A 24,624-nucleotide genomic window follows, 5' to 3' on the forward strand; every position below is an offset into this window, starting at 1 on the left:
TTGTTTGTGTGTGTGCTGCCGGTCTTGTGGCTTTTTATACCCCGCCGATGCTAAGTTCTCACAGCCCGAACGGGCTATAAACCATGTTCCGCTCGATATTCACGGCGCATCTCCCGCAGAATCCTCTTTATTCGCAATAAAGGCCAACTGAACTCTCTCACCAACGACGCAGCCAGGCAGTCTGCAATCGCACACCGTTTATGGTCATTCTTGGTACTGCCCATAATAACTTAAGCGGCCCCTAGACGAGGAATACTGTTGAATTTCAACGCCCTTGGTATCAACATATTTACCCTACATTTCCGGAAATTCAGATATGAGCAATCTAAAAAAAATCAAAGACTTTCAATGTTATTCAATTTCTTCTGCCAAACTTGAATGAGGTCGAATGAAAATCGATCGATTTGTGGCAAATCTGTAAAATTCCACACTAAGGGCATTTTTTTAAAATTTTCCTGTTGCAAATATCGCAATGGGTCTGACACCATCAGTCAGCCTGAAATTTTCTTCATACTCACAATTTAATGTTTCCAATAAAACTGCAAGATAGTCACTTAATCAAATTAAATTTCCAAACCAGCTTCGTTTTCCCAAAATTTTCCAAAAAAATCTTCGCAAAATTCACCTAATATGCCATGAATGCGCTATCTACGTCAGCTTCGCTATTCGCGCAGGAGTTGCATTCCATTGTTTTGTCGACCATTTTCTCCTTGGTCGTTATTCATTAATGGCATTGTCATACATGACATAGTTTTTAATGTGAAAACCGCGTTTAACATTAGCAAAGCGATTTAAATGCATGAAAATATGCAAAGTGAAGTGCTCGTCCGTTCGCGCGTTCGTTGATTCTTTCAAAAATCCCTTAATCTAGGCTTTACCGTTGTAGCGCGTCTTGTCTTTTCGCCAGTTTTATTCGCCGATCTAACGAAAGTGCGTTACAGAACGGGAAAATTCCTGGTGACTGGATAATGTTTGAGATGTTAGTCAGAGTTTTAATGCAAAATCCGATAAGTTTTGAACAATATTCTCAATAACACTGTATCAACAAACTAATTCCGTTACAATGTTCTCGACATTAAACAAGTGTATGTTGTAGAGTGATATATTTTAACATTTTAGTTTACCTGCTACTTCATATTAATGCTTCTACTAATGAAACATAAATTAAAGTTACAACGGAACAAAAATTACCTTTTTTACATGATTTAATACAAAAAATGTATTGAAAAAATTCTTCACTTGATTAACTACGTTTTTCCGGAAACAACTTCGTTACTGACGTGAGTGGGAGTTTTCGCATGGTCTTGTATTGATATGAAGAATATCGATTAAACACATTCTTTTGTAAAATCATTACTGTTCGATATAAAAATTTTAATATTTCTACGTTGAGTGATATACGTGTTTATGTTGGGGAACTTCAACAACCGCGCACCAGCAAAAAGTCCATTTTTGCTCTTCGGTTCTATGTTGCTTCGTCTAGGGCCTGCTTTAGAATCTTATCGGCTATCATAGATCAAATAGCGTTCACTAATGCGTCTATTTTCCTTCAAATTGTACATGAAAATATGACTGCTCAGCAAAAACTCCTTTCTTGATCCTTTCGCGGAAATTCATGATGATGATAATGGCAATTTGGCACAAAATTCTCTGATCTTCAATTGATTTGATTTTTCTTTTCCTTCATAATTGGGGCAATAAAAATGAAAACAAAGGAACTAAACCGCTATTTACGATCTTCACCGCGATGATTGACTGGTATTGCAACATGATAAGATCCTTCTTTATTCTCCTTTGGTCGTCTCAAGTTATGGCTCGCGTCCTTCATAAAACAATTTTGGATTTAATAGATCTATCTCCTGTATTAGGCTAAAGGCATTCTTTTCCTGTCTCCGTATGGGGATTTCGTTATTAGATTTTTATTCATTTGTTGAATCAAATTCCGTGCTATCCAGCGCAATTTCAGGCGTCCCTTTTCACCTCTCCACAGAAAAAGCGAACAATCCGCAATAAATGTACCGCAAAAGAGATTTTTTCCGTCCAATTCTGCGTATAGATTTTTTGCAATTGAACATGTTATTTTTATTCGAGATCGATACTCGCCGATCGAGGCATTTCTTCGGTACGACACACAGTAGTACTGGGAATGCGACAACGGGTACTTTGAAAACATCGGCTTTTTTACTTTAAACCTCAACAAACGTTATGCAGAAATATACAATACGTCGGCTGCGTTAATGATGCTGAGGTTGCGTTTTTGCGTTCTACTTCATTTTTCTTTATCTTGTACGTGGCATGAACGATTCGTGTTTAGTTTCCAGTAGTGAGGAGAAATCGTTGAGTCTCGCTATAAATTTGTCAGTAATTTACCTCTTAGGTTTGACGAGAAAGAAGGAAAAAGGTTTTTTTGAAATATGGAGGAAGTAAATTAAGATTTTTTGAGCATAAAAAATGAGAATGTTTCTAAAATTTTCTATAATTTTACTAAAATTCCCACTGGTGTCACGTAAAAAATCCCAAAATTTTAATTACATGTTTGTTATGTTTTGTGCAATTTTTAAACCATTTTAAACATTAGAAAAGTGAAATTTATATTCATTATTCGTCACTAATATTATTACATATGTGATTGAACATTACATAATGAAGGGAAGTTTCTTTGGCTCCCACCAGAATATTTTTAATTAAAAAAAAGGTTCTACCACTCAACTTGAATGAAAATTTTTCCTCACTTGCGTGTTACTAGACACACCCGCACTTTTACTCACATAAATAGCGAAAGAAACAAACGGGTGCCCTTCGACATTGAAAAGCCGCATAAATAACACCTTAATAAGCCTCTACAAAGCCGATTGAGTAAATGGCTGATGTTAGAATAAACAAACAATAAAATAAATCGACCTCCCTTTAATAATTATACGGAGTGATTTAGCAAGTAGCATTGTTGGTGCCAAGCGGTCTAGCGAGCCGTTGCAATTTACCACAAATGGTAGAGGTACTCCCTATGGGTATACCTATACCAGTGGTGTGTCACAAGGAAAACTACATTAAAACTTTAAGAAATGAAAGAAATTCTGTACAATTTTCTTTACAAGTAACCTTTACAACCGAATCTACTTTGATACTGATCACTTTTGTTATTTTCATTTAGACATTTTAATAGAGCTTCATCAGTAATTTCATTCCCCATACAAAATTCCTATAAGTAAGTTCTCCATTTTGAGATTCAAATCGATGATGTTCAAGGTACCGCACTGGCCTTGTCCCGAAGACGTATTTGGTGCTTTTGATTGCGATATTCTTAGAAGAGGGAAAAATCTAATTAGCGGATTTTTCTGTGGGGTTCGGTTATTAATAGCCTCAGAAAAACGATGTTTACGATGGGAAAAACGACTTATCGATTCCTAAGCAGATTCTGTTTGAAAATAGTCGACAGCGGGCATTGTTTTTTTACTTGAGAGTTAGAGCTGGTTTGACCGCTTCGATAATCACTTCGGTTTCTATGTAATTGTCCATAAAGACCGCGGAGTTGCGAGTAATTAGATGAAAACTATCGTTCGATATAATTACTAAACTTACACTTACTTCCTGATTCACTTCGGCGAGCTGGAATCGTTTCGATTGATTGTTAACAGTAAGCAGCAACTGCCGCTTTGCTGAATTTTATCGAGGAAAAGGTTTTTTTTGCCGTAGAAATGCAGTTAGCTAAACTTAAAAAAAGAGCGTTTCGAAAAAGATACGTATATTATGTGATATGAAAAGTCACTTTATGATTCATATTCGTTCGTTACTCAAATTTAAAAAAATACTGCATTCTTTGGAATTCGGTTGCCCATTATTGCACGAACCAAGGAAATTTGATAGGAGAGGAGAGCTGAGGCAAAATTTCGGATCTGTGTTTAAATATCATTTTTCCCTTATAGATCAATGATTTTGGTGCGGAATAACGGAGTTATAAACAAGGTCTCCACACGTACTTTCTGTCATTAGAACACGTTCCAATGAGAGAAAGTGCGATAGGGTGTAAGGACTAGGGCTTTGAAGGGCATGGAGTCTCCTTTGTCAGAAGAAGACGAAGAAAGGATGGCAGGGAGGTGCTGCTGTTGCGGAGATACGTAAGTTTTGCGCCTATTTGCGTGCTGATGCATTTCACATTTTCGCTACGATTCGAACGATGAAATCTGGGAATTTTTTACGATCGACATCTACAAATCGAGGGGTGTTTGCCAAGGGTATCTTTGCGAGGCTCCAATGGGTGTTTCCAGAAATGATTTTATGACGACTTTTTTCCGCCAAAATTATGAATGCAAACTACATTATTTCAGTTGGACTTTTCGGGCGCAAACACGTACGCATCGCGGCCGAAGACGCTGTTTTTGGTTTGCGAAGTATGAAGAATTCCAGAACCCACAAATCGACCGATATATCGTTTTAATTATCGCATTCTTTCGTCGGACAAACATTGGCGTAGTATACGTAGCGGATGACATCCGAACAATGCGAGGCAACGAAATGTCTCTCCTCGTTGAGTGCTGTCTTACTTAAGATTTCAAACACGTAACAAGTATTTATTCGCAAACCGAAAAAAAATCCTTAAAATATCCAATTAGTTGTCCGTAATGTGCAAGATAAGGCAGTTTTTCAGGTGAACCGCGACAGATAATCCAACGCTGCGGTGGTTAGAGCCGCTTTTTTCGCGGGAAACAACTTCTACGTTTCTTCGGACGAACAATGTGCGCTGTCCAGCGGTCAAGGGACTCCCTACGACCAGTACTCACCGACTCCGAGTACTATTGTTTCTTTTATTCGACGTATAAATAATTGTAACCTGTTTTATGTGACTCACAATTGATTCCTGCGATTCGAAGACGCGACCGACCATCTGGTGCTCTACTTCAGTAATCGCAAAAACTCTTAATTATGATTATCACATTTCACACCACCATCGGTTAAAATAAATCGCTGACTAATATTCACACAGTGTTTACCTCTTGACCACCAAATATGGCGGCGCTAATTTGCATTATTTATGATTAATTAAAGATATGTATTTCCAATAACAACAAAAACAGCATATTGCGCGGTCACCCGTAAATTTGACTTCGAAACCAGTAGATGGTGATAAAAGAGCACGTTGAGTCGCGTAATGATAGATGGCGCCAAGTAAAGAAAAAAAATTCGAACTCATTGAGCCATGAATCTGCGTTCAGAGCCAGGGAATTGTGCTAGAGGAGGACATTAAATCACCTAACGACGGATGGCGTCAATAAAACAACAAATTTCCGTACTTATTGAGCCATGAATTTGCATTCAAAACCAGTAGATATTGCTAGAGGAACACATTAAATCGTCTAATGACAGGTGGCCGAATGGTGTGTCGGGCGTAATTTCGTGGGACCTGAAAGAATAATCATAAACAGGAGAGATAATGCTGAAAAACTTCGTTAAAACGTGCTGCACATTGAGTACCGTAAGCAGGGGCGGATATATGAATTTCCTTCGCCTTACCCCTCCTAGACTGGCCACTGAATAAAAGTCAATTTCACTGATGAAAAATTGGTATAGATATTTAAATGGCAGCGACTCAGCTGATCAAGAAACGATCAGTAAACCAGTTCAAATCAGAACCACGTGTAACCACCAAATTAGGCGATGGCTTTATTTGAGCAGTATACGAAGGTGGACCCGGTAGACCACTTTTGCGTCTAATGTTGCCGGAAATGGTATCGGGCCTTATTCGGTTTTAGCCGAATATAGAATAATATCATCATAGTGACACACATTGTTTTATGCAATATACGAAAAATGGTAACGTGCAAAAGAAAAGTTGTTTCTCCATGCATATATTAATGACATCTAATGATGTTCTGCTGATTAGTAACTAACTATTAAACTTGACATAATTTCAGATCTGCTTTCCTTAAATGGATTTGAGCATTGCGTAAATTCAATTAGAGAGCAAGGGGGATTAGGCTGAATGAATGTCAATTTAACACTTTGATTTCGAGTCTAGTTGCCGCTTCGATCAGACAAAGATATTTCAAGTTGACCATATGACAATCATCTGTTGATCGTAAAGATCAATGAAGCTTCAATGATTAAAGTTATAAAAATTGAGAGAACGTTCCTTGACTCTAAACTTTGATTTGATCCTAGTGCGTTCCAAACTGAACAGAAAAGGAAGGATGCTGCATCGCATCAAAAGAGAATATGGAAGCCGATGAAAGCGAAGAAAGATAGGATGAAGGAAATTTCATTCATTAAGGGCACTGCAAAAGAGTGATTGAAAAAATTGAGAAGAAAAAAATTTATATAATCACCGAAGTAGGAGGAGGGAGCATCTATATTCAAAACCTTGGGGTAATGGGGAATTAGAGATATGGAAAAATTATGCCTCGTAGATGAGGAAGAAGCAAAATTTGTGGGAAACCCCTAAAATTTATAACGAAACTATGACATCGCTTCTCTAGAAATTGACAATTTTTGTAACCACTTCAAAATGACGTAGCAATCCGTTATCACGTCGCGTTGAAACCATTTTCTCATAAAGCTATATGATTTTATGACGATAACTCTCTGTGAAAACGACAGTTGTGCTGTTTTTTTTGCGCTCCTCACAATTCAATTTATAATTCTTTTTCGTGCATCTGCCATTCGATGATATGATGATACCGAATTACGAAGATTCATTGAAAAGCGCTGTAAACTAATTAAAAAAAGAAAAGAAAAATAATCAAAAAATATTAAGGAGGAAAGTGAGCCTGAAACATACGATATCGGAGAGCTTGAAGTTGTTAATTCTAGAAATGTCTAGAATTATATTCTAGAATCTTCCATGGACCATTTGTGAGCTGCTTTGAACTCCACAAGTTTTCATTGTGATCGAGACCTCAAGATTTAGAAACTAGAACTTAAAAAATAATTAGTTCTGACCACTTTTTAGATCTTTCCAGAAAAAATTCTCGAGCTTTAAAGAATTTTCTCGCATACAACACAGCTTCTAACAATGGTGATCTATGAGAACATCCATCCAACTCTAAAGACTTTGGAACGTTCTAGACTTTTCTAATATCGATTAAGTATTTTCGATTTCTTTTTCTATGCACCTTGTGATCGTTAACAGTGACGTTGGGAAGGAACTCAAGCTTCAATGACTAGAACAAGTTCTATTTTGTTTCTTGGGAATTTTCGAGTTCACAGCGGTTATGTTAGATGAAAAGGGCATATAAAATGAAATAACAATGCAACGCTGGCATGATCAACTTTAATTTTTGGAGCTGTCAAGAAAGTCAGATAACATCAAATCTTGCACACATGCGGACGTGTTATTCCCAGGAGGGCGCTCGTTTGTTTTTAGACGCATGTGTCTTGCATTTTTAATATTGCCCTTATGTAGATGATTTTGATGTTGCACACCAAAGGAGTAATTATTAATTTGGCATTTGGGGTCATGATTTATTCCTTGTTTATTTTTTTCACATTCTGGAGTGCCGTCGCGCTGTAGTTTGAGCCCAAATTTTCACAAAAAAATCTTTGGAAGGACTAAAATTTGTGGGAAGATCTTAATGAGCGGGTGCTGCCACCACACCGCTTCGGCGCCTTCTTGCAGCACAACAAACGCACTTAATACCTCTTTGACGACGCACCATCGTGCCGCCAATGAAGGAGGGATTTCGTTTCACCATTTAGGGATATCTTTACCATATACGGCACGGTTCGGTTCTAAATATGGTATTGGGCTGTCCCAGTGCATGTAATAATACATCCCACTTTTGCGATGATTGTTCGATTTGTTTGGGGGAACGGAGAGCGTATTGGTGCACACATCTAATTGCGGCCCCACATTTTCGGAGGAAAATTTAGTGTATTTTCGGAATAATTTTTCATGCCGAGACCACTTAGGTCGGATTACGTACAGTTATCTCGGAAGTGTGTTCGTTGGATTTAAACAGGATTCGTAGCGATCACGTAGAGAGGAGCCAAAAGGAAGGCACGTCTGAGCTAGACGCCTGCGCATATCGGTAGTGTAAGCATTGGCCGTAGGAGCGCGCTGGGCGGAACAGTCGTTGTCTCACTGTCGCGAGCGAAACTGTGAGTTTGTCGTGCCCTCTGCCCTCAGAGTTGCGTATTATCTTACGCCGCATTTCAGTGCCGTGTGTTTGTTTATATTATTCCCAAGCTGTGGTGCGAAATGGAGCCCCCTGGCGGGAGAGATTCCCGTTTCCAACTGGGCTACAGTATGAACCTGCTAAGCGGGGAATCGCCCCCTGAAATATACGGCGGGGGCCTGGGGCGACCCTCTACCAGCCTCCAGCAATTGTCCCCCCGGCACACCATGGTATCCAGTGCCTGCGGCACTCGGGGGGGCCTCAAAACGGATGTGTGCTATGACGAAAGGGGCCTCACTCCCCAACACGGCATGGGATTTGAATCCAGCGGGGTAAATGACATTCACGACGAGTCGTACAGTGCGATGCAGGCAAAAAAGTCGCCCCCCAGCAACGGGAAAAAGACGAAAGGCCGCGTCAAGATCAAAATGGAGTACATTGAGAACAAACTGAGGCGGTACACCACCTTTTCTAAACGAAAAACGGGAATTATGAAGAAGGTGAGTCGAATCTAACCTCAATGTTTACTGCTTGTGACGTTTAAACGTCAGACGCATATGGTGAAGTATTAGCTATGTTGCCGGATCGCCAAATTTCTCTTGGCACCTAAATAACCGGCTGTGAGAGGTTTTAATCATTTTCCGTACTTAAAAGTAAAATTTCTCTAGTTTTTGTGCAAGTCGCACTCTAAATTCCTAAAAGATCTAATTATCTTTCTCTTGAAAAATGTGATAATAATTTTTCCATTATGAGTTTTCTATCTTCTCTTGCATAGTTAAGTTTTCACCTAAACTCTTTCAAAAACCTAAAAATTTGGCTGAAAAAATTGTTTTTTTCCCCCAATTTTGACTCTCGAAAAGCAGGCTGCAAAAGCCGATGACATCACTACAGGTAAATTTGTCAACAGGGCCTATACACGTGAGTGGCACCATGCGCATAGGCCGCTATATGTTGCGATGTTGCCTCTTTTTTTCCCCTCTGTAATGATTTTGACTCTTACTAGGTAAAATTCAGTAATATGCATATTATATACTCATGTTTTCTCATATTTTGTCATTTTTACGTGACAGTTAATTTCCTATAATTCACCGAATTTCCCGAACGTTGTTTTGGATTTTCCTTTTTTGATTGAACATTTTTCATTAAAAACCGAGCTTAATTTTATTAATTGGTATTCAAGAAAAACTTGAAATTGTCTGTGAACTGAAAACTAACATGCATTTTTATACTTGAAAAAATAAGTTATTTTACAACCCAATTTAAGTGGGTATTATCGTTGCTCTCATAAGCGATAGGTATAAAAATTCACAGAGTTTTTCCTCACTGTTTTCCTAATCATTTTTCAGCTGACAATAGTGAAAGAAGTTCTCACTGTGTAATAGAATTGTCACCAATTCATAATTTCCATTAACAAAATGCCTTAAAAGCCCGTATCTTCCACTTCTAAAACTACAAATATAAATCTCCAGAAAAATGCCTAATAACTATTTACAAAATATCATCAGTTCTAGAATGATGAAAATTGAGTTTGAACGCAGTCAGGAATCCCTTAACGTTGGAAAATTGATATTTAAACCAACACAAACATTAACACCAAGCACCCTCCAACATAGAGACGTATAACATGTGGGTTGGTGGGTGAATCATAATAGAATGCGTATGGCGTAACAAGTCGCGGTAAAGATCTCAAGAACTAACCGTTATTGGACTTTTCGGTTCTCGCGACTCGTCGAGCCAATATTTGTCTTGACAAGACATTTCGAGTCATGTACATTACACATTATGGTACTATTCAGAATCCGTGGGAAAGGCATTATCGAACACAATAATATCGTCAAATGTGTCTGATGTTTGCTCTTCTGGAATTAGACGTATTAGGAGGGACAATGGCTCTAGCGGAATTTGAGGCGTTTAACCCACACCTCACTAATTAGCCGTGACACTTGAAGATGATGTGATAGTTTAATTTGGGTATTCAGTTAAATAAACCAGTTTGTACATGTACATATATATATATATATATATATATATATATATATATATATATACAGGGTGTCCCAGATAAGGATGAACAGCATGGGGATCTTGGAAACGGTAATAGATACAAAATGGTTTAAATTGGGAAAAAGTTGGGCAATTTAAAGCAAATTAATAATCTGTTTTTATATCGACGAAATTCCGAATGGTTACGAAGATATCCGGAAAAAAACGAATTTGGCGGTTTTCGTTTTTTGCAAATAACTCTTATACGGTTATAGTTAGAGGAATAAAAGTTTTACATTATTAAAGCACTTTTTTGAGAACTGTTTAGCAGTGTTGCCAGTTTTCTTGTTACATCCTTACTTTCGGAGAAAAATTAGTAAACTTTTGATTTTCATATGGGCGTGATATCAATTATTTATATTTTCAAAATCGTCATAAAATTCCCTTTTCAGCCATGCATTACATTTAATATTTTTCTCAGAAACTCTATGAGTTATAGCCATTAAAGCATTTTTTGATAAGTAGGCCATGATTTTGACTTATAGTAATGGTGCACATTAAATAAATGAATGCTGTGGAAACGTCAACATTATTTAAAAGTATAAATATATTACTGGTATCACCCTAAAATTAAAAAAATAATTGTTTCAAATTATGTATTTAATAACAACATTTAAGGTTTTACAACTTTTAAATAATGTTGACGTTTCCACAGCATTCATTTATTTAATGTGCACCATTACTATAAGTCAAAATCATGGCCTACTTATCAAAAAATGCTTTAATGGCTATAACTCATAGAGTTTCTGAGAAAAATATTAAATGTAATGCATGGCTGAAAAGGGAATTTTATGACGATTTTGAAAATATAAATAATTGATATCACGCCCATATGAAAATCAAAAGTTTACTCATTTTTCTCCGAAAGTAAGGATGTAACAAGAAAACTGGCAACACTGCTAAACAGTTCTCAAAAAAGTGCTTTAATAATGTAAAACTTTTATTCCTCTAACTATAACCGTATAAGAGTTATTTGCAAAAAACGAAAACCGCCAAATTCGTTTTTTTCCGGATATCTTCGTAACCATTCGGAATTTCGTCGATATAAAAACAGATTATTAATTTGCTTTAAATTGCCTAACTTTTTCCCAATTTAAACCATTTTGTATCTATTACCGTTTCCGAGATCCCCATGCTGTTCATCCTTATCTGGGACACCCTGTATATATCTCCAAAATACCTTGACTTCAACTTATCTTTCTTTTAGGTCCTGTCTCACAAGATCATAGAAAACTATCTTGATGATACTTATATGTCCACATCTGTAATGAAGCTGATTTGCTCTCTATTCATTCTAAAATGTCCAACATACTCTTATGTGCTTTCTAGTCGCGTTCACAGATTCGAAACACATCTCAAAATAGAAAATATTTATCTCTGCATTGAGACTTAAAATAATATGACCCATTTCGTGGATTCCGCATGCTGCGAGACAGCCAGCCAAACTCAAATTTTACTATTTGCTTTTAATCTCTTTCATTTATTATTCCTTCAGAAATATATGGGGCGTGTAAAACTTATTCGTAAAATGCTGTCTAAACGTGCTTTGAGAACTCGCATCATGCTAAATATAAATGCATCATTTGTCGGACGATGAGAAGTGAGGATGCATTATGTAAGAACATTCGTGCTTTTCATGTAGTAATTCAGAAATTCTAGGATTGAGGAAAATTTTCAATAGACACCCGCCATTTTGTCCCGAGAGAGACTTGTTTAGTTGAGTTTTACAGCTGATAAAAAAACCGCATGTGCCAGCACGTTTCTTCTTCCTTTTCTTCTCGGTACGAACATGTGTTTTAACCGATTAAAATTCCGTGACTGTATTTTATAAAAATGATAATATCTCCCGTCTCGATCCGTGGGCATCGATGCATCACCGCGTACCAAGAGATGATGGTCGCTGGTACCTTCCGGTCATCAGGTTCAATTAGTAGCTTTAGTAATCCACAAGAACCCGACCCAATTCCGGATAGCCGTGATTTATCTCATTATCACCGCCATTCTCGCCCATGTAACCGTTCATTAGACGACCATATGGGGCCTTAAGCGTGCTTAATCGAGACAGTCGTGGCTGGAAGAAGGAATGATTAATATGGTGTCATTTGTGATGTGCTTCGTTTTGTTTTATTCGATTAAACAGTAATGATCTGTCCAAAATGCGTAAAAGAATATGAAGGGAGGATAAATATTTTTGTTCTCGCGTCAGAGAAATAAGATCCAGACCTGGACAAATAAAAAGTTGACAAGTTTTGAAGGGATTTGGGCTGCGTCTACATAGCCCTAATCTTCCATCAATTGCACATTCAGTTCTACCTAAGTCGTAGGTATATGGGTGCGTAAGTTCAAAGTTCAAACTAAATCGAACAGTCAATTATTACTTCAAGATTAGTTATATAATCTAACACCAACACGTGGCCGGGTTCCGAAGACAGAACCGCATTTCCCCGGTTAATTAGGAAGATGCCATGGAACCACATTCCTGTTCCAAGCCTTATCAAAAACCCCTCAACTGGTGGTATAAATAACTGCGATTGCCATAATTAAATAAAAAAGCATAAATCAAGCATCTCTCTGCGAGTCGCCTCGTACTAACCCAATTAAAGTTTGCACGTTATTAAATCTACACGATGTTTATTAAAATTTCTTCATGCCTAACATACCCGAACAAGTAATAATTTCTTCAGCGGCGGCACCTGATAGTAGGGGCAGTTCGAATCCAACGACATCTGTCGGTTGTTATCCTAAGTTGTCTAAAATTGTGTATATGAAACAAAAGAAGAAAATAAAATCCTTATGTGCGTAGACTTCCGACTTCTTGAAGATGCGGGCATGCTTCGACAATGTAACAGTACCACAATAATAATACCCATGTGCCGACTCGATAGTAATTATCTCGGTCACGTGTTCCTATATCGCGTTATTCTAAACGTTGCGGTGCTGGAATCGTTCCGGCCCTGGGCGGATTCGGATGGTTTCGGGGTTGCGCCCCTTCTGCCCCAAAAAGCCGCCCCAATCGAGTGTTGGATAGACGGGAATTTGGATTATTGTGCCCAGATGCATATCTCATGCGATTTTTTATGACGAAGATCTTCCACGACGATGAAGCGCCGTTGCCGGATCACGGCGCCTCGAGGCTTTCGGATCACAATTATTATCGCCCTAAAAAAAGATTCTGAGGCATCTTCATGGGAATTTGGGGAATGTGCACAGTGAGATTGACCAGCGATGCGTTCAAAAAGAGGTTATTTGAGAGCTTCTTGGGGGAAAACCTTCGGTGGGCAGGAGCTTGGAACGCCCAGTCCATTTAGGGGCAAACGTAAGAATATCAAGGAAGAGTCGTGTGAACAGGAAGACTAAAAAAATACAACCAAAGGAAGTTGAATAATTGAACAATGGGGGAGACAACAATATAAATCTTTACTCAAGCAAATGAAAATGTATCCTTAAGGATGAATTTAAGTCCTAAAATTTTGTGGATATTGACAAAAGTACGAATTTCTATAAAACAGTTGCTGATTCTCAGTCTCACTCGAGATTGTCAAATTACCTCAAAGTCAGCAAATGTGCTAATTGAAAGCGGCAACTCTGCTTCCTTACCCTCATATGAGATATAGGGTTATGGGCCGGCAACCCTCGATACATGCCATATGTTACAATGCTACATTGGTGTCAGTTTTCCAAAAGCTGATTTTCTGATGCCGAATCTGGGAATTATGTATCGTCTAGTATGCACGTGGTACGTCATTTGAAGCACAATTCTTGCCTAAACATAAATCGATATCGGAATTAGGGACCGGATATCTGTCTCTTAATATTTGTTTTAGGGTTTAAATTTAACTTATCTAATTTCATCATAAATGTTTGTTAATCCCAAAGGGGAATCACTATTTCTGTTTATGCTGATCTTCCTCTCTCCAAGTTTAATGCTTTATGTACTTACCAGCATCAATCAGAGTTCATTGTTGATGAATTGGGTCTATCTTGGGGCTCTACTAAACCCGATCCTCGTACATATGAATACATATAAGGATTTCGTTCATGTTGGATTCTAGATAGGAGGACTCTAGTGGCACTGTCACAATCACTTATTTAATATGAATAAATGAAGTTATGGAATAATTTAGAAATGCACCACACAGAAATAAATGGATTTTAAGTAGCGTCTTTTAGGACTTGGGGGGATATGCTTTCAGTTTTGTTTGGTTTTCATTTCGAGGTTTATTTGTTGAGTAGTTAGGACGGAAAATTTCCTAAAAGGTCACCTTGAGCGCAAGAGAGATGGATATATGATCAATCATGAAATCATCTGTTTAGATGCAGTAATAGTTACTCAGTAGATTGTGGACAAAGTTTAGTTTACTACGCTTATGTCCCCGGATATGAATAAAGATGCACAAAATTGGTCCTCTCTTTAGCCTCCTCTATCTGACCCTATACGACAAACTCCTGATCGAACAGTCCACTTAGTGTCTTCCCCATGTTATGGATAGGCAAATAGTGTAATGAAGCAGATCAATTATATACGAAGAATATTGATGATGAAACGACTTGATGAAGTCTGTATCTTCAAATCAATCGGCAACTACCGAAGACAAATATCGGAAACAATTCCGTCAACTGTTATTAAGTCAATTAATGGACGTCAGAGCTGTCTGATGAGTTATTTGCATCGATTTGATCGCACGAGAGATGGTTCGGGTGTTCAATCTTATGCTGACTTTGGTCTAAATTTGGGATCATTATTTCTGGATACGTCACATAAATCCCGTTTCACTCAAAAAGGAAGTAAAGCCCGGCCAGAGGTGCTATTTTTAAAATAGCCGTCGGATGTTAACAACTTCTCTTTTATGAATGTGGCCACTTTATATGTGTATATACCAAATTTAGAATGGAACGTGTGCAACGGATGAAATCGAAAACAGCTTCGAACCGATCTAAAATAGATGCGTCGTGATTTTAACACACACAGAACATTTCGAGTGGTAAAACGAATAATTCTTCGGTTCTCATCATAGGACCAACAGAATACAAATCGAAGACATTTATGGATAATCTTCAATGCGATGAGAATTAAATAGAGCAATCATCAGCGACTTCCTGGTAAATCAAGACGAGTGTTCAATAGGCCGCACAAAAATGTGTGAGAACCGTCGTCATTACAGAATGAATTATGAGCACGGCCATTTAATCGTTAATTTTATTTAACCAATAAGCTCATTGCATTAATTACGCTCCTTTATATGTGCATTTAATTTGTGATCTATTACTTGTTTAACACTCGGTATAGTGTGGTAGTTCAATTATCTTCCGTTCGCCTTTAATATCTTCTTCAGTTGTGTTTATTTGCTTTAGTTTTTTCATTATGCTGACGCCAATTTAGATGCAGATCTTTAACTAACAATACAAGGCAAGGTTAAGGCCATCGTTTTGTTTAAGGAAGACCCAAAAGGAGGAGAGACCTAAAGAAATGTTGTATGGGCGCACTTACCATATCGAGAGGTTATTTAATAAGTGCCCGCCGATTCAGCCGTGTTACACGCAGATTTGTTGACTTATTGACAAATTAACCAGATAAATTATTGTTTACTATCCGCCTTTACTTGGGAATGTTTTTATGACTATTGAAAATGGCAGTTGTTTGCAAATGCCTAGTTCAGGTGTCCATTTAGAAGCATTTCCTCATTTTTTTTGTACCACAACCATACACACATACCATGCCTAATAGAGAGCTAATCGACCTTTTTATTGACCTGTAATGTTTTACTATAATCGGATGGCTGACACCGCAAGATAACTAATTCGTAGATTTATGAACAAGCTTTTGGATTTTTTTTATAGTCGAATTCCTTGAAAATGGATCTTAAAGACGTCTTTGTACGTCTGTAAAGTTGTTCTGAAAGCGATTGTCGGAGGTGCAAACTTCCTCCCTCACCTACAAGGTTTTTAACATGCAATTTAGGTGTTCGTCACCTCCGGACAATTTTACTCTTAATCTAAAAATTTAATTGTTCAATAATATCTCAATTTTCGAAAATTGAGTCTGTTGTTAGACCGATTGGTTATTTCCGGTCGGTCCAAGTTGCACCGATCCAGATTGTATTTTTATACACACTAATTTTTGGTCAAGTGTGTTAATCTGGCAATTCAGACCGTTTACACCAAAGCCCATACCACGAGCCATCCTACTGAAATATAATGGAACCCACGCCATTCGTGAAAGCTGCCGGGAATTAATAACAAATTTAACGCTCCAACAAGACGTTAAAATGTGGCAAGTACGATACCTTTGTAAAGGTACAATTACACAATCGAGATATCATCGAAGCGCTCGATTGCATAACGAGCCCTAATCACGGTTATTGTTAGAAGAAGTTGATGATTCATGAAATGGTATATTCATATATGTGTTATTCCGACTTAGGAAAAATACCGGTTCACCATAGAGAGCAGATGTTCTTTTCTTTGTAATAGTGAAGTTTAGCCAATGAATGGAGTTGATATTGACTAAATGCCAAATTTTGTTAGATATGTGCCAAGTTGTGTGTCAAATGTTACTGACAACATTTGTTTTCTATGGAGATTTTTTCCAAGTTGGATTAACACACATACGCGCAATTACGCTTCGAATGCAACACTCATTAAGGCGGCTTTTTATTTATTTTTTCAGGCGTACGAGCTGTCAACGTTAACTGGCACTCAAGTGATGCTACTGGTGGCCTCCGAAACGGGTCACGTGTACACTTTTGCCACTCGGAAGCTGCAACCCATGATCACTTCGGAGGCGGGAAAAGCGCTGATCCAGACCTGTTTGAATTCTCCAGATCCCCCGGTGGGCTCGGCCGGAGGGGACCAGCGGATGTCCGCCACTGGTTTCGAGGAAACGGAACTGACGTACAACATCTCCGACGAGGACTCCAAAGTAAGACAAATGGTGTACGGCTCGCCGCATCCGCACTCGCACTCGCACTCGCTAGCTAGTCAAGGCCATTATTCCCACTTAGACCAGGGCCATCTGACGTTGGGGGGGTCGCCTCAGCACGGGGGCTACTCGCAAGCGTGCCCCAGCCCCCTGCCGCCGCCCCATCAGGGCTACGGCCACCCTCAACATCCCCACTCGCATATGCACTCGCACCCGCAGCGATGAGCATTTTTCGTTGCTTGTGTATTATAGTTAGATGGCTCTGGAGCAGTCGTGTTAGATATTTGGGGGAGTTTTCTATAAGGCTCTACGTGCTCGCCTGAGTCCCCAATTATGGTAATGAAATTTGTACATCTCGGAAATCAATAAGTCGGGTTAAATTCAATTTCTCGAGGCAATCTTGAATTGTCGAAACTATTAAAGAGAAGTATTGACATATTCACACCCAATGGCAAAAGCCAAAGCTGCAGCAGGCACTTCCCGCTCCGAACTCATGAAGACTTCTTGAAATCGAGTGTTTCCGTCCAATAATAAAGACCTCCCATATTACGTAAACGATTTGTCTAGTTCAAACATCGATTTCTGCACTTAACGGGCCTCCACCGTTATAGTACCTCTAATGTGGCTCAGATGAAGAGCACTCGATGATGGCTACCAGCCGGCGAGAACACATATTGCGTGGGAACCTCTAAATAATCTTACAGAAATGCAGAAATGGCTCTATTAATAAGCGCTAATCATTTACCAGATCGGTTCGATGAAATTAATAAGGATTTTTTTCATGTTTACTTTACGCCTAGCGGGACATACAAGTAATTATTACTTGTACAATTAAAACCGTGAATAATTGCATATAGAGATATTAATAATTGATATTAAAGCGGAGCTTGCCGAGCTTAATTAAAAGTGGTTTGCATAAATAAAATCACTTAAGATGAGACGCTGTTAAGATGATGTCTGAGAGCGTCGGTAAACCGCAAACTAAAACGTACAGAAATGCTTGAAAATATATGGGAAAATTTCGATTCGATTCGAAAAAAATCGCTTGGGAAACGTTACAAATCTTTTGCAAATTTAAAATTCGTCGCGACCAAAAAGTGATGGGGGACAAAGAAATATTTCACAAACACTTGAAATTTTCAAAAATTTCTCCACCATTTCCACGCATTCGCCCGTGTTTTCCCAAATCGTATCTCATTTTCCCACTCTCTCCCTCGTGCAGAAGATTAATTCACTTGTTAATTTTCCCTGATAGTCACACTCAATCGTTCCGTCGCATTCTAAGGTATCAAATTTTAATATGCAACCAGGCATACACACAGCTTCAATAATAGAAAAATCTTATATACGGGGAGGAAGCTTAATTAAGCCAGAAAATGATAGAAGATTTGAAAATTTCCCAATTAAAATGAAATTTCAAAATCTGAGTTTCACCATCAAAAACTAGAGGAGTGTGCCTTTGTGGCAAGATGCGACGCCCGTCTTTAAGAAACATCATCTGGCCCGCAGCGTTGCTATTACTAAGCACAAATAGTCGGATGCCTAGAGATGAGCCTTGCATAGAAAAAAGGACAATGACTCAAAAATGAATATAAATCGAAGATAGGTGATTTTCCGTCTCAACTCACTGTTGATGTCTCGGCGACATTAACTCGCAATAGGGAGAGAAATAGGGGTGTTTAAAGAGCTCCTTCGTGATTGATTTCCAGTTTATTTCACCTTAAACTGGCTTCTCGAACCATTTAGGCTTTACGTAAACCTCTTCGATAATTTTCGCATTAAATCTGAATAATTAACCGCGTTGATCGCAATTAAGATAATCGCTCAAGAAGCCTGGTTTGCTGTCAATAATATACCGATTTTTCACCGTGGTGTTTTTTTAACTCTGGTCTGAAAAGGTCTCATTATTCGACTTACAAATTTGATCAATTTTACGCATAGTACCCACCATCAGATTCTTGTACCTATGTTTGTTTGCCTGTTAGCGCGATGCTTTGATGGATGTTCCCATGTGAAGAAAGAGTTCGCATGCCCATCGATTAGTGTGTTGTTGTCATAACGCGTTAATATATGAACATAATATTTGTGCGGTTATCTAGACATCTCGGAGGCGCAAAAAGGCCGCATACCTCCTCTGTATATTGTGTTCGGAAAAAAATCCACATTGACCGACATTTCGTGAATAATTCAAAGGAGCACGGACCTCACGCATTTCGAAGACGTGAGATTTATTTAGTTTCTCATCGCCCGTCGCATTTGGAAATCGGAAAATTGCCGATGTGGTTTTTGCCGGTTGGGAATTTTTTCGGGGGTTGCACCGGTGTTCTCACGAGCAATTAAGGCCGTACAGTACAGCTGTCAGGTGGAGCTGTCGACAACTTGTTCGGTGACTCATTGCGCAGCCAAATTACGTTGTCTTATTTGTAAGATTTCACGGATGATTGCGTTTAATTAGGAGTTTACATGCGGTTTTAACAAGTCCTTTAACGTGCAAAAAAAGTTGATGCAGTCGGCTCAATTTTCAGTCCCAGGTCTTGGGAATGTTTTGTTTTGCACCTCACTTTTTCTTAAAAAAAAAAAAATAAATAAAAAAAAACCATAAAATTTCTTTCTTACTTACTATTTTCATTCGAACCGTTTATTCAGCTTCTCTTTGACTGTTCCTTTTCGTCGAAGCCCCATTAAAGTCGATTTCGGGGCTTAAAGCAGGCATATGTGCTTTGATAAACGTTCGATTAGTATCGATCCGTTCGCCTATTTCCGTTTGCGCGAAAAGGAAGTAATGTCAATGAGCCTTTCGTGCGCGATACGGATCTGAATAAGCAATGCGTGCTACCCGCGCACATTTGCATAAGACTTTAGACCGCGGGGCCACTTAATAAGGGAACATAATGGCACAGTATTTGTCTAATGGCCGGTTTCGAAACCAGCATCCAATATTAAACAGGTAATTACTGACCGAACATATTAATTGCGCATTTGCGAGGGAAATATGAATATTATGTGCCGAAATGACGGGGACTAATAACTGATTAAAAATGAGAAACGATGGCTCGGTTAAAATTATTACTAAGCACTAATTGACGTGGAAAAACATTTAGCTGCTCTGGAAATTGTCAGATAATTTTTCAAAAACTTGCATTTGCAAAAGATTTAATTAGTGTCGACATTCAAAAAACGACGCATCTCTGGGGAAAAACTGTGAAATCTGGCAACAAGGAGCGGGATTTGACAGGAAGGGAGTCGCCTCTGTCATATATCTACCTAGGACCATCGTAAACAGAAGAGCGTTGCGTTGTTGTCATTTTCCGGAGAACGTCAGTTTCAGGATTTTTGCCTTAAGAAACGAAATTAATCGAACTGATCAAACAGATTGCCATTAATAAGGGACAGAAAGGTGCGTCTTTCCTCATAGTTTCAGAGTGGAAAAAATAGCCTCACCTCCAATTGCATGATCTCTCTTGATATTATATGGTACTTTTAAGCGGACTAAGACCTGACTTCGATTCGAAATGTCACCTATTTTCCACAGTTTACGTTGTTTACAAAAACGAGAGTGCGTATGCGGTAGCAGCTGTTCGCTTGTAGCTATAGGTTTTGCATGAAAATGTGTGTAGTTCTAAATGTTGCTTCCATACTGGATTCGAGAATAAAAGGAAGATGCCCTTATATGGTAGATGCGGGAAAGTTGAGGCATATAATTGATTTATTGGGGCGTTAAAGGGCATTCACTCGGCGAAGATAGAATTTGTGCAAATCAACCTGATAACAAATCTACAGTTACAAGACTTTTTGCCTGCAGGATGCTTTCTGGTTCGTTTTCGCATGAAAAAGCAAAATCATATATATTCCTCAGGAAGCTCCATACTTCTTGTCAATATCAACTAAAAACTTGACGAGGGATTCCTTTCTTTAATTGACATTTTTTTTTGTAGATGTAGAAGTATTGCGGCCATTTTAGGCAATTTTTCCATGTGTTGGCACTTCCCCGAACGATCTCCATTTATGGGCATTAAAAATGACAAATGAAGTCATAAGGTAACTGAAATGTATCCTACGGTCTTCCTACGTGGTTTCTTCAGCGTGGGCAGCGGCCGTTTAAAATCGCAATATCCTTGCCGCCGGAATCAGGGTCAATGCCTATTATATTTGTTTATGCTTCGCGTAATATTTGCTTTGCTTTGATCATTTGCATCTTAATCAGCTGAAGGAAATGCAAAAGAAAGAAAGAATCCTAAATCGAGTTTTTGACCATTTTCGAGTCGACTTCGAGTCGACGAAGGAGAATTCTTCACGATTACCGTGAGTTTTGTGTGAGCGAGTTTGGTCTAAATTCTGGGTGTTTTCGGTGTTAACACTGTTCGAAAATTGGCCTACATCTCTTCTCCTGCCTTCGATCTCCTAACAGTCTTCGGTAATTCTATCGCCGATGGTTCACACGTCAGAAGAATGTTTCGTATGTATTTTGATCGAAGTTCGTAGAATTCAATCCTAAACGTCCTAAGGATACGTTTCGACTTATCTGCCATCTTCACGGACGTGTAATGTATCATATATCGAAGTTTTATCAGGCGGCATATCGTAATTTACATATGTTATTAAGCAACGAATGAAAAATATGCAAGTAATTAACATAATCGAAACCATGATACGCATCTAATGGGACAAACGGAGACCCAAAAAAAATTAATCTCCTACTAGAGCGGTCTAGTTTTTAATTAGAAATTTTATAATTAACGGAAAAATTCCGGGGAGGGACCGACTTTCAATTACTGACAATTCAATTATTGAAAATCAATATAGAAATATTGCGAATTTGCGACGCTAGATGGTGTTAGTTGAACTGCTCCATCTAGCGACGTCTCTCTAAAAGAAACTCTCTTTATTTCATATTATTATATGTTTTCGACCGTGCACTTACTTTTCCTGTAATCTTGTGCATTTGAGCTAATAAAAATATTGTTTCACTTGCCTCAAGGCAAAACGAGACAAAAGCACATCTCCATGTTCGATTCCCTGAATTTCGATACTGACTACTCGCATTTCAGATGTAAAAAGTCATACCCACGGATATGGCAGTCATAACTGTTTACTTATAGAGAATTTTATGACGTTCCATATGTAATTAGGTGACAACGAGGAATTCTTCTGCACCTAATAAAGTCGAGTTTTATTGTGCTTTGTTGCAGGATTTATCGTTGTCTTTTGCAGATTCTCAAAGGAGTGAAATTCATTGAAGTGTTAAAACCAGAAGGTTTGCTGATTTTTTGTTATGGTGGTTAATCAGGTTGTTTTGCACATTTGTTTTTGGGTAAAAAAACGAAGGTTTTTCAGTGTAGAAAGGAGGAAATGTAATAAAGGTAAGAAAATGCTCATTTTTAGTCAATAAATTGAATAAAGCTTTGAAGAGATTGATGGCTAAAAGGGCACACACAAAAAGACATACTCAAAATGTTTTGTGATTTTTGAGTAAAGACAGGACTGTAATAAACAAATCGTCATTCTTAGAGATTTTTTGGGATATGAAATTATTGATTTCATTGATTCAGATTTCTCAAAATCTTTCTCTTCCTTCGGAAATTTCGAAAAATGCTGCACTAGGACCGTTTTTCAAAATTCCGAAATTTTCTCATTCAAATTAATCGCATAAAATGAGATCCCCTTAAATCCTCTATCGCTTGACAGAAGATCCTTAAAATGGATTAAAATATATTTGTGAATATTATTTAACCGCCCATTTTGGGTTGCCATTTTGAACGGTGCCATTTTGAATGGTATATAAACTAGTGTGCTTTACTACTATATTGATTTGTTGCAATTTCTCGGTTTTATTAAAACATGAAGAGCTTTAAATGTTGCGACATGATGATCCTCTAGTCTGCTTTAGAGTAACTTTAGTGGTTCGAAATGGTTTATTTTCTTGTAAATACGTTTCTAGATTTAGTCCATTGAAAAATGAAAAATGTCACGGTTAGTTTCATGTATAATAGGCAATTTTGTAGAGTGTTTTTTTGAGCAACGAAATCACAATGTGAACGTGCCTTAAAACCATTGTGTACATAAACAATTTCTATAATATAAAGCATGTTTTCAGTGACAATATTTATATTTGTTATTTATTTTAGTTTGTTATTTTTGTTAATATTGTAACTGTATAGGGAAAACCAAAAACAACATTTTTTTAGTTAAGAGAAAGTGTTTGGCGTCCATTCATTTTTGTATTATGATTAAATAAATAAATAAAATGTATATTTATATGTTCGTGCAGGAGCTTAGAATGACATGTTCCCCGAATGTGATAATAAACATGTTTTAAATGTAACGCTTTTGCAATTTTATCGTCCGAACAACGAGTCTTCGTCGCATAATGTAACCATCCGATTATCATATTGCTTCAAAGATATTTTCAATTATGTCACGCATCCGAAACAGGGAATTCTCACGATCTAATGACAGTAAATATGCGCATTTTGATATAGTTAAACTAGAGGGGACCGAAGATAAGATTAATTTATACTTATTAAAGTGAGATAAGGTCGGCGTTCCACGGTTTCACCTTGCGGGACGACCGTGCCGTGGGAAGTGTGCTTAAGCCGAGAGTGAAACTAATTATGAATTTGTGCTCAAAATTTTTAAAAATAAAGCCAACGTTCCACAGTACTGTAAATTTGGTCTAAGCCACAACAATTCGTAACGGAGGAATGTTTAGGAAAAAAGAAACAAAATTTTTTTCAAATCATACATATATTTAAAGCATTATTTACACACACACACGCACACACTAGTGACTATAACAATTAATATTTAAAGCCATTCTTCAGCCATTTTGTAAGTTTTATTTACACTTTACGTTTCTTTAGAAATATCTCTAAAAAAAATTTTCTTTCAAATGTTCCCACAAATTTAATGAAAACTCTAAAAAAAATTATTGAAATTTTACTTTAAAATTCTGATTTCAATAAAAATTTCAATGAATTTTTTTAATAGAAAAGTTTATATTGAGCTTATCACTTTGAATTTTAGCGATCACTAACGAGTTAAAAGTCAAGAAATAGATCGGAATTTCCTCTTAAAATAATCATATTTTATTAAAAACTTCATAAAAATTCTTCAAAAAAAGCGTAATAATATTTCTCAAAATCTTCATTTTACCTTAGATTTCATTCAAATTCTGCCAATAAACAATGTATTGGCATATCGCAAAATTAGCTGAATTTCGTCGAAATTCTGCAAGAAAAGAAAATAAGAACATTTCGCAAAGTTAGTTGAAATTTCACCTTAAAAATACATAGAAATCAACAAGAATTTTAATGAAATTTTTGTATAAACTTGATGACATCGGCCAAAAATTTGTCATGAAATTGAAAAAAAAAAATTCCTTGACTTAGACTCTGTTTTCGGACACCAGATATATTCAAGAGAATTCCTCTTGACAAAAAAAAACATAACTTACAGGGTGTGCACTATTTTTGTGCATTAAAATCATTGAAACACTCAATATATTTCACACAACACCACACAAGAAAGTAGTTGTTTCCTTCCATTAATTCCAAA

At 37.6% G+C, this 24,624-nt stretch overlaps 1 protein-coding gene across 3 annotated transcripts in view; it reads left to right on the forward strand.

Moving 5' to 3' along the window:
• The first annotated feature begins 7,981 nt into the window (after window positions 1-7,981).
• Window positions 7,982-24,624, forward strand: part of bs (blistered) — a 29,567-nt gene continuing 12,924 nt past the window's right edge. For 2 of the 3 annotated variants that reach the window (XM_066392448.1, XM_066392447.1), the window contains exons 1-2: window positions 7,982-8,608; window positions 16,819-17,070. In XM_066392448.1, the coding sequence (XP_066248545.1) occupies window positions 8,192-8,608; window positions 16,819-17,070 (669 nt within the window). In that variant the 5' untranslated portion in view covers window positions 7,982-8,191. The remainder of the gene's footprint in view (window positions 8,609-16,818; window positions 17,071-24,624) is intronic. The other variant, XM_066392449.1, reaches the window with a different exon arrangement.

Source organism: Euwallacea similis, chromosome 8 (assembly GCF_039881205.1).
Source record: "Euwallacea similis isolate ESF13 chromosome 8, ESF131.1, whole genome shotgun sequence".
Classification (NCBI taxonomy): domain Eukaryota; kingdom Metazoa; phylum Arthropoda; class Insecta; order Coleoptera; family Curculionidae; genus Euwallacea; species Euwallacea similis.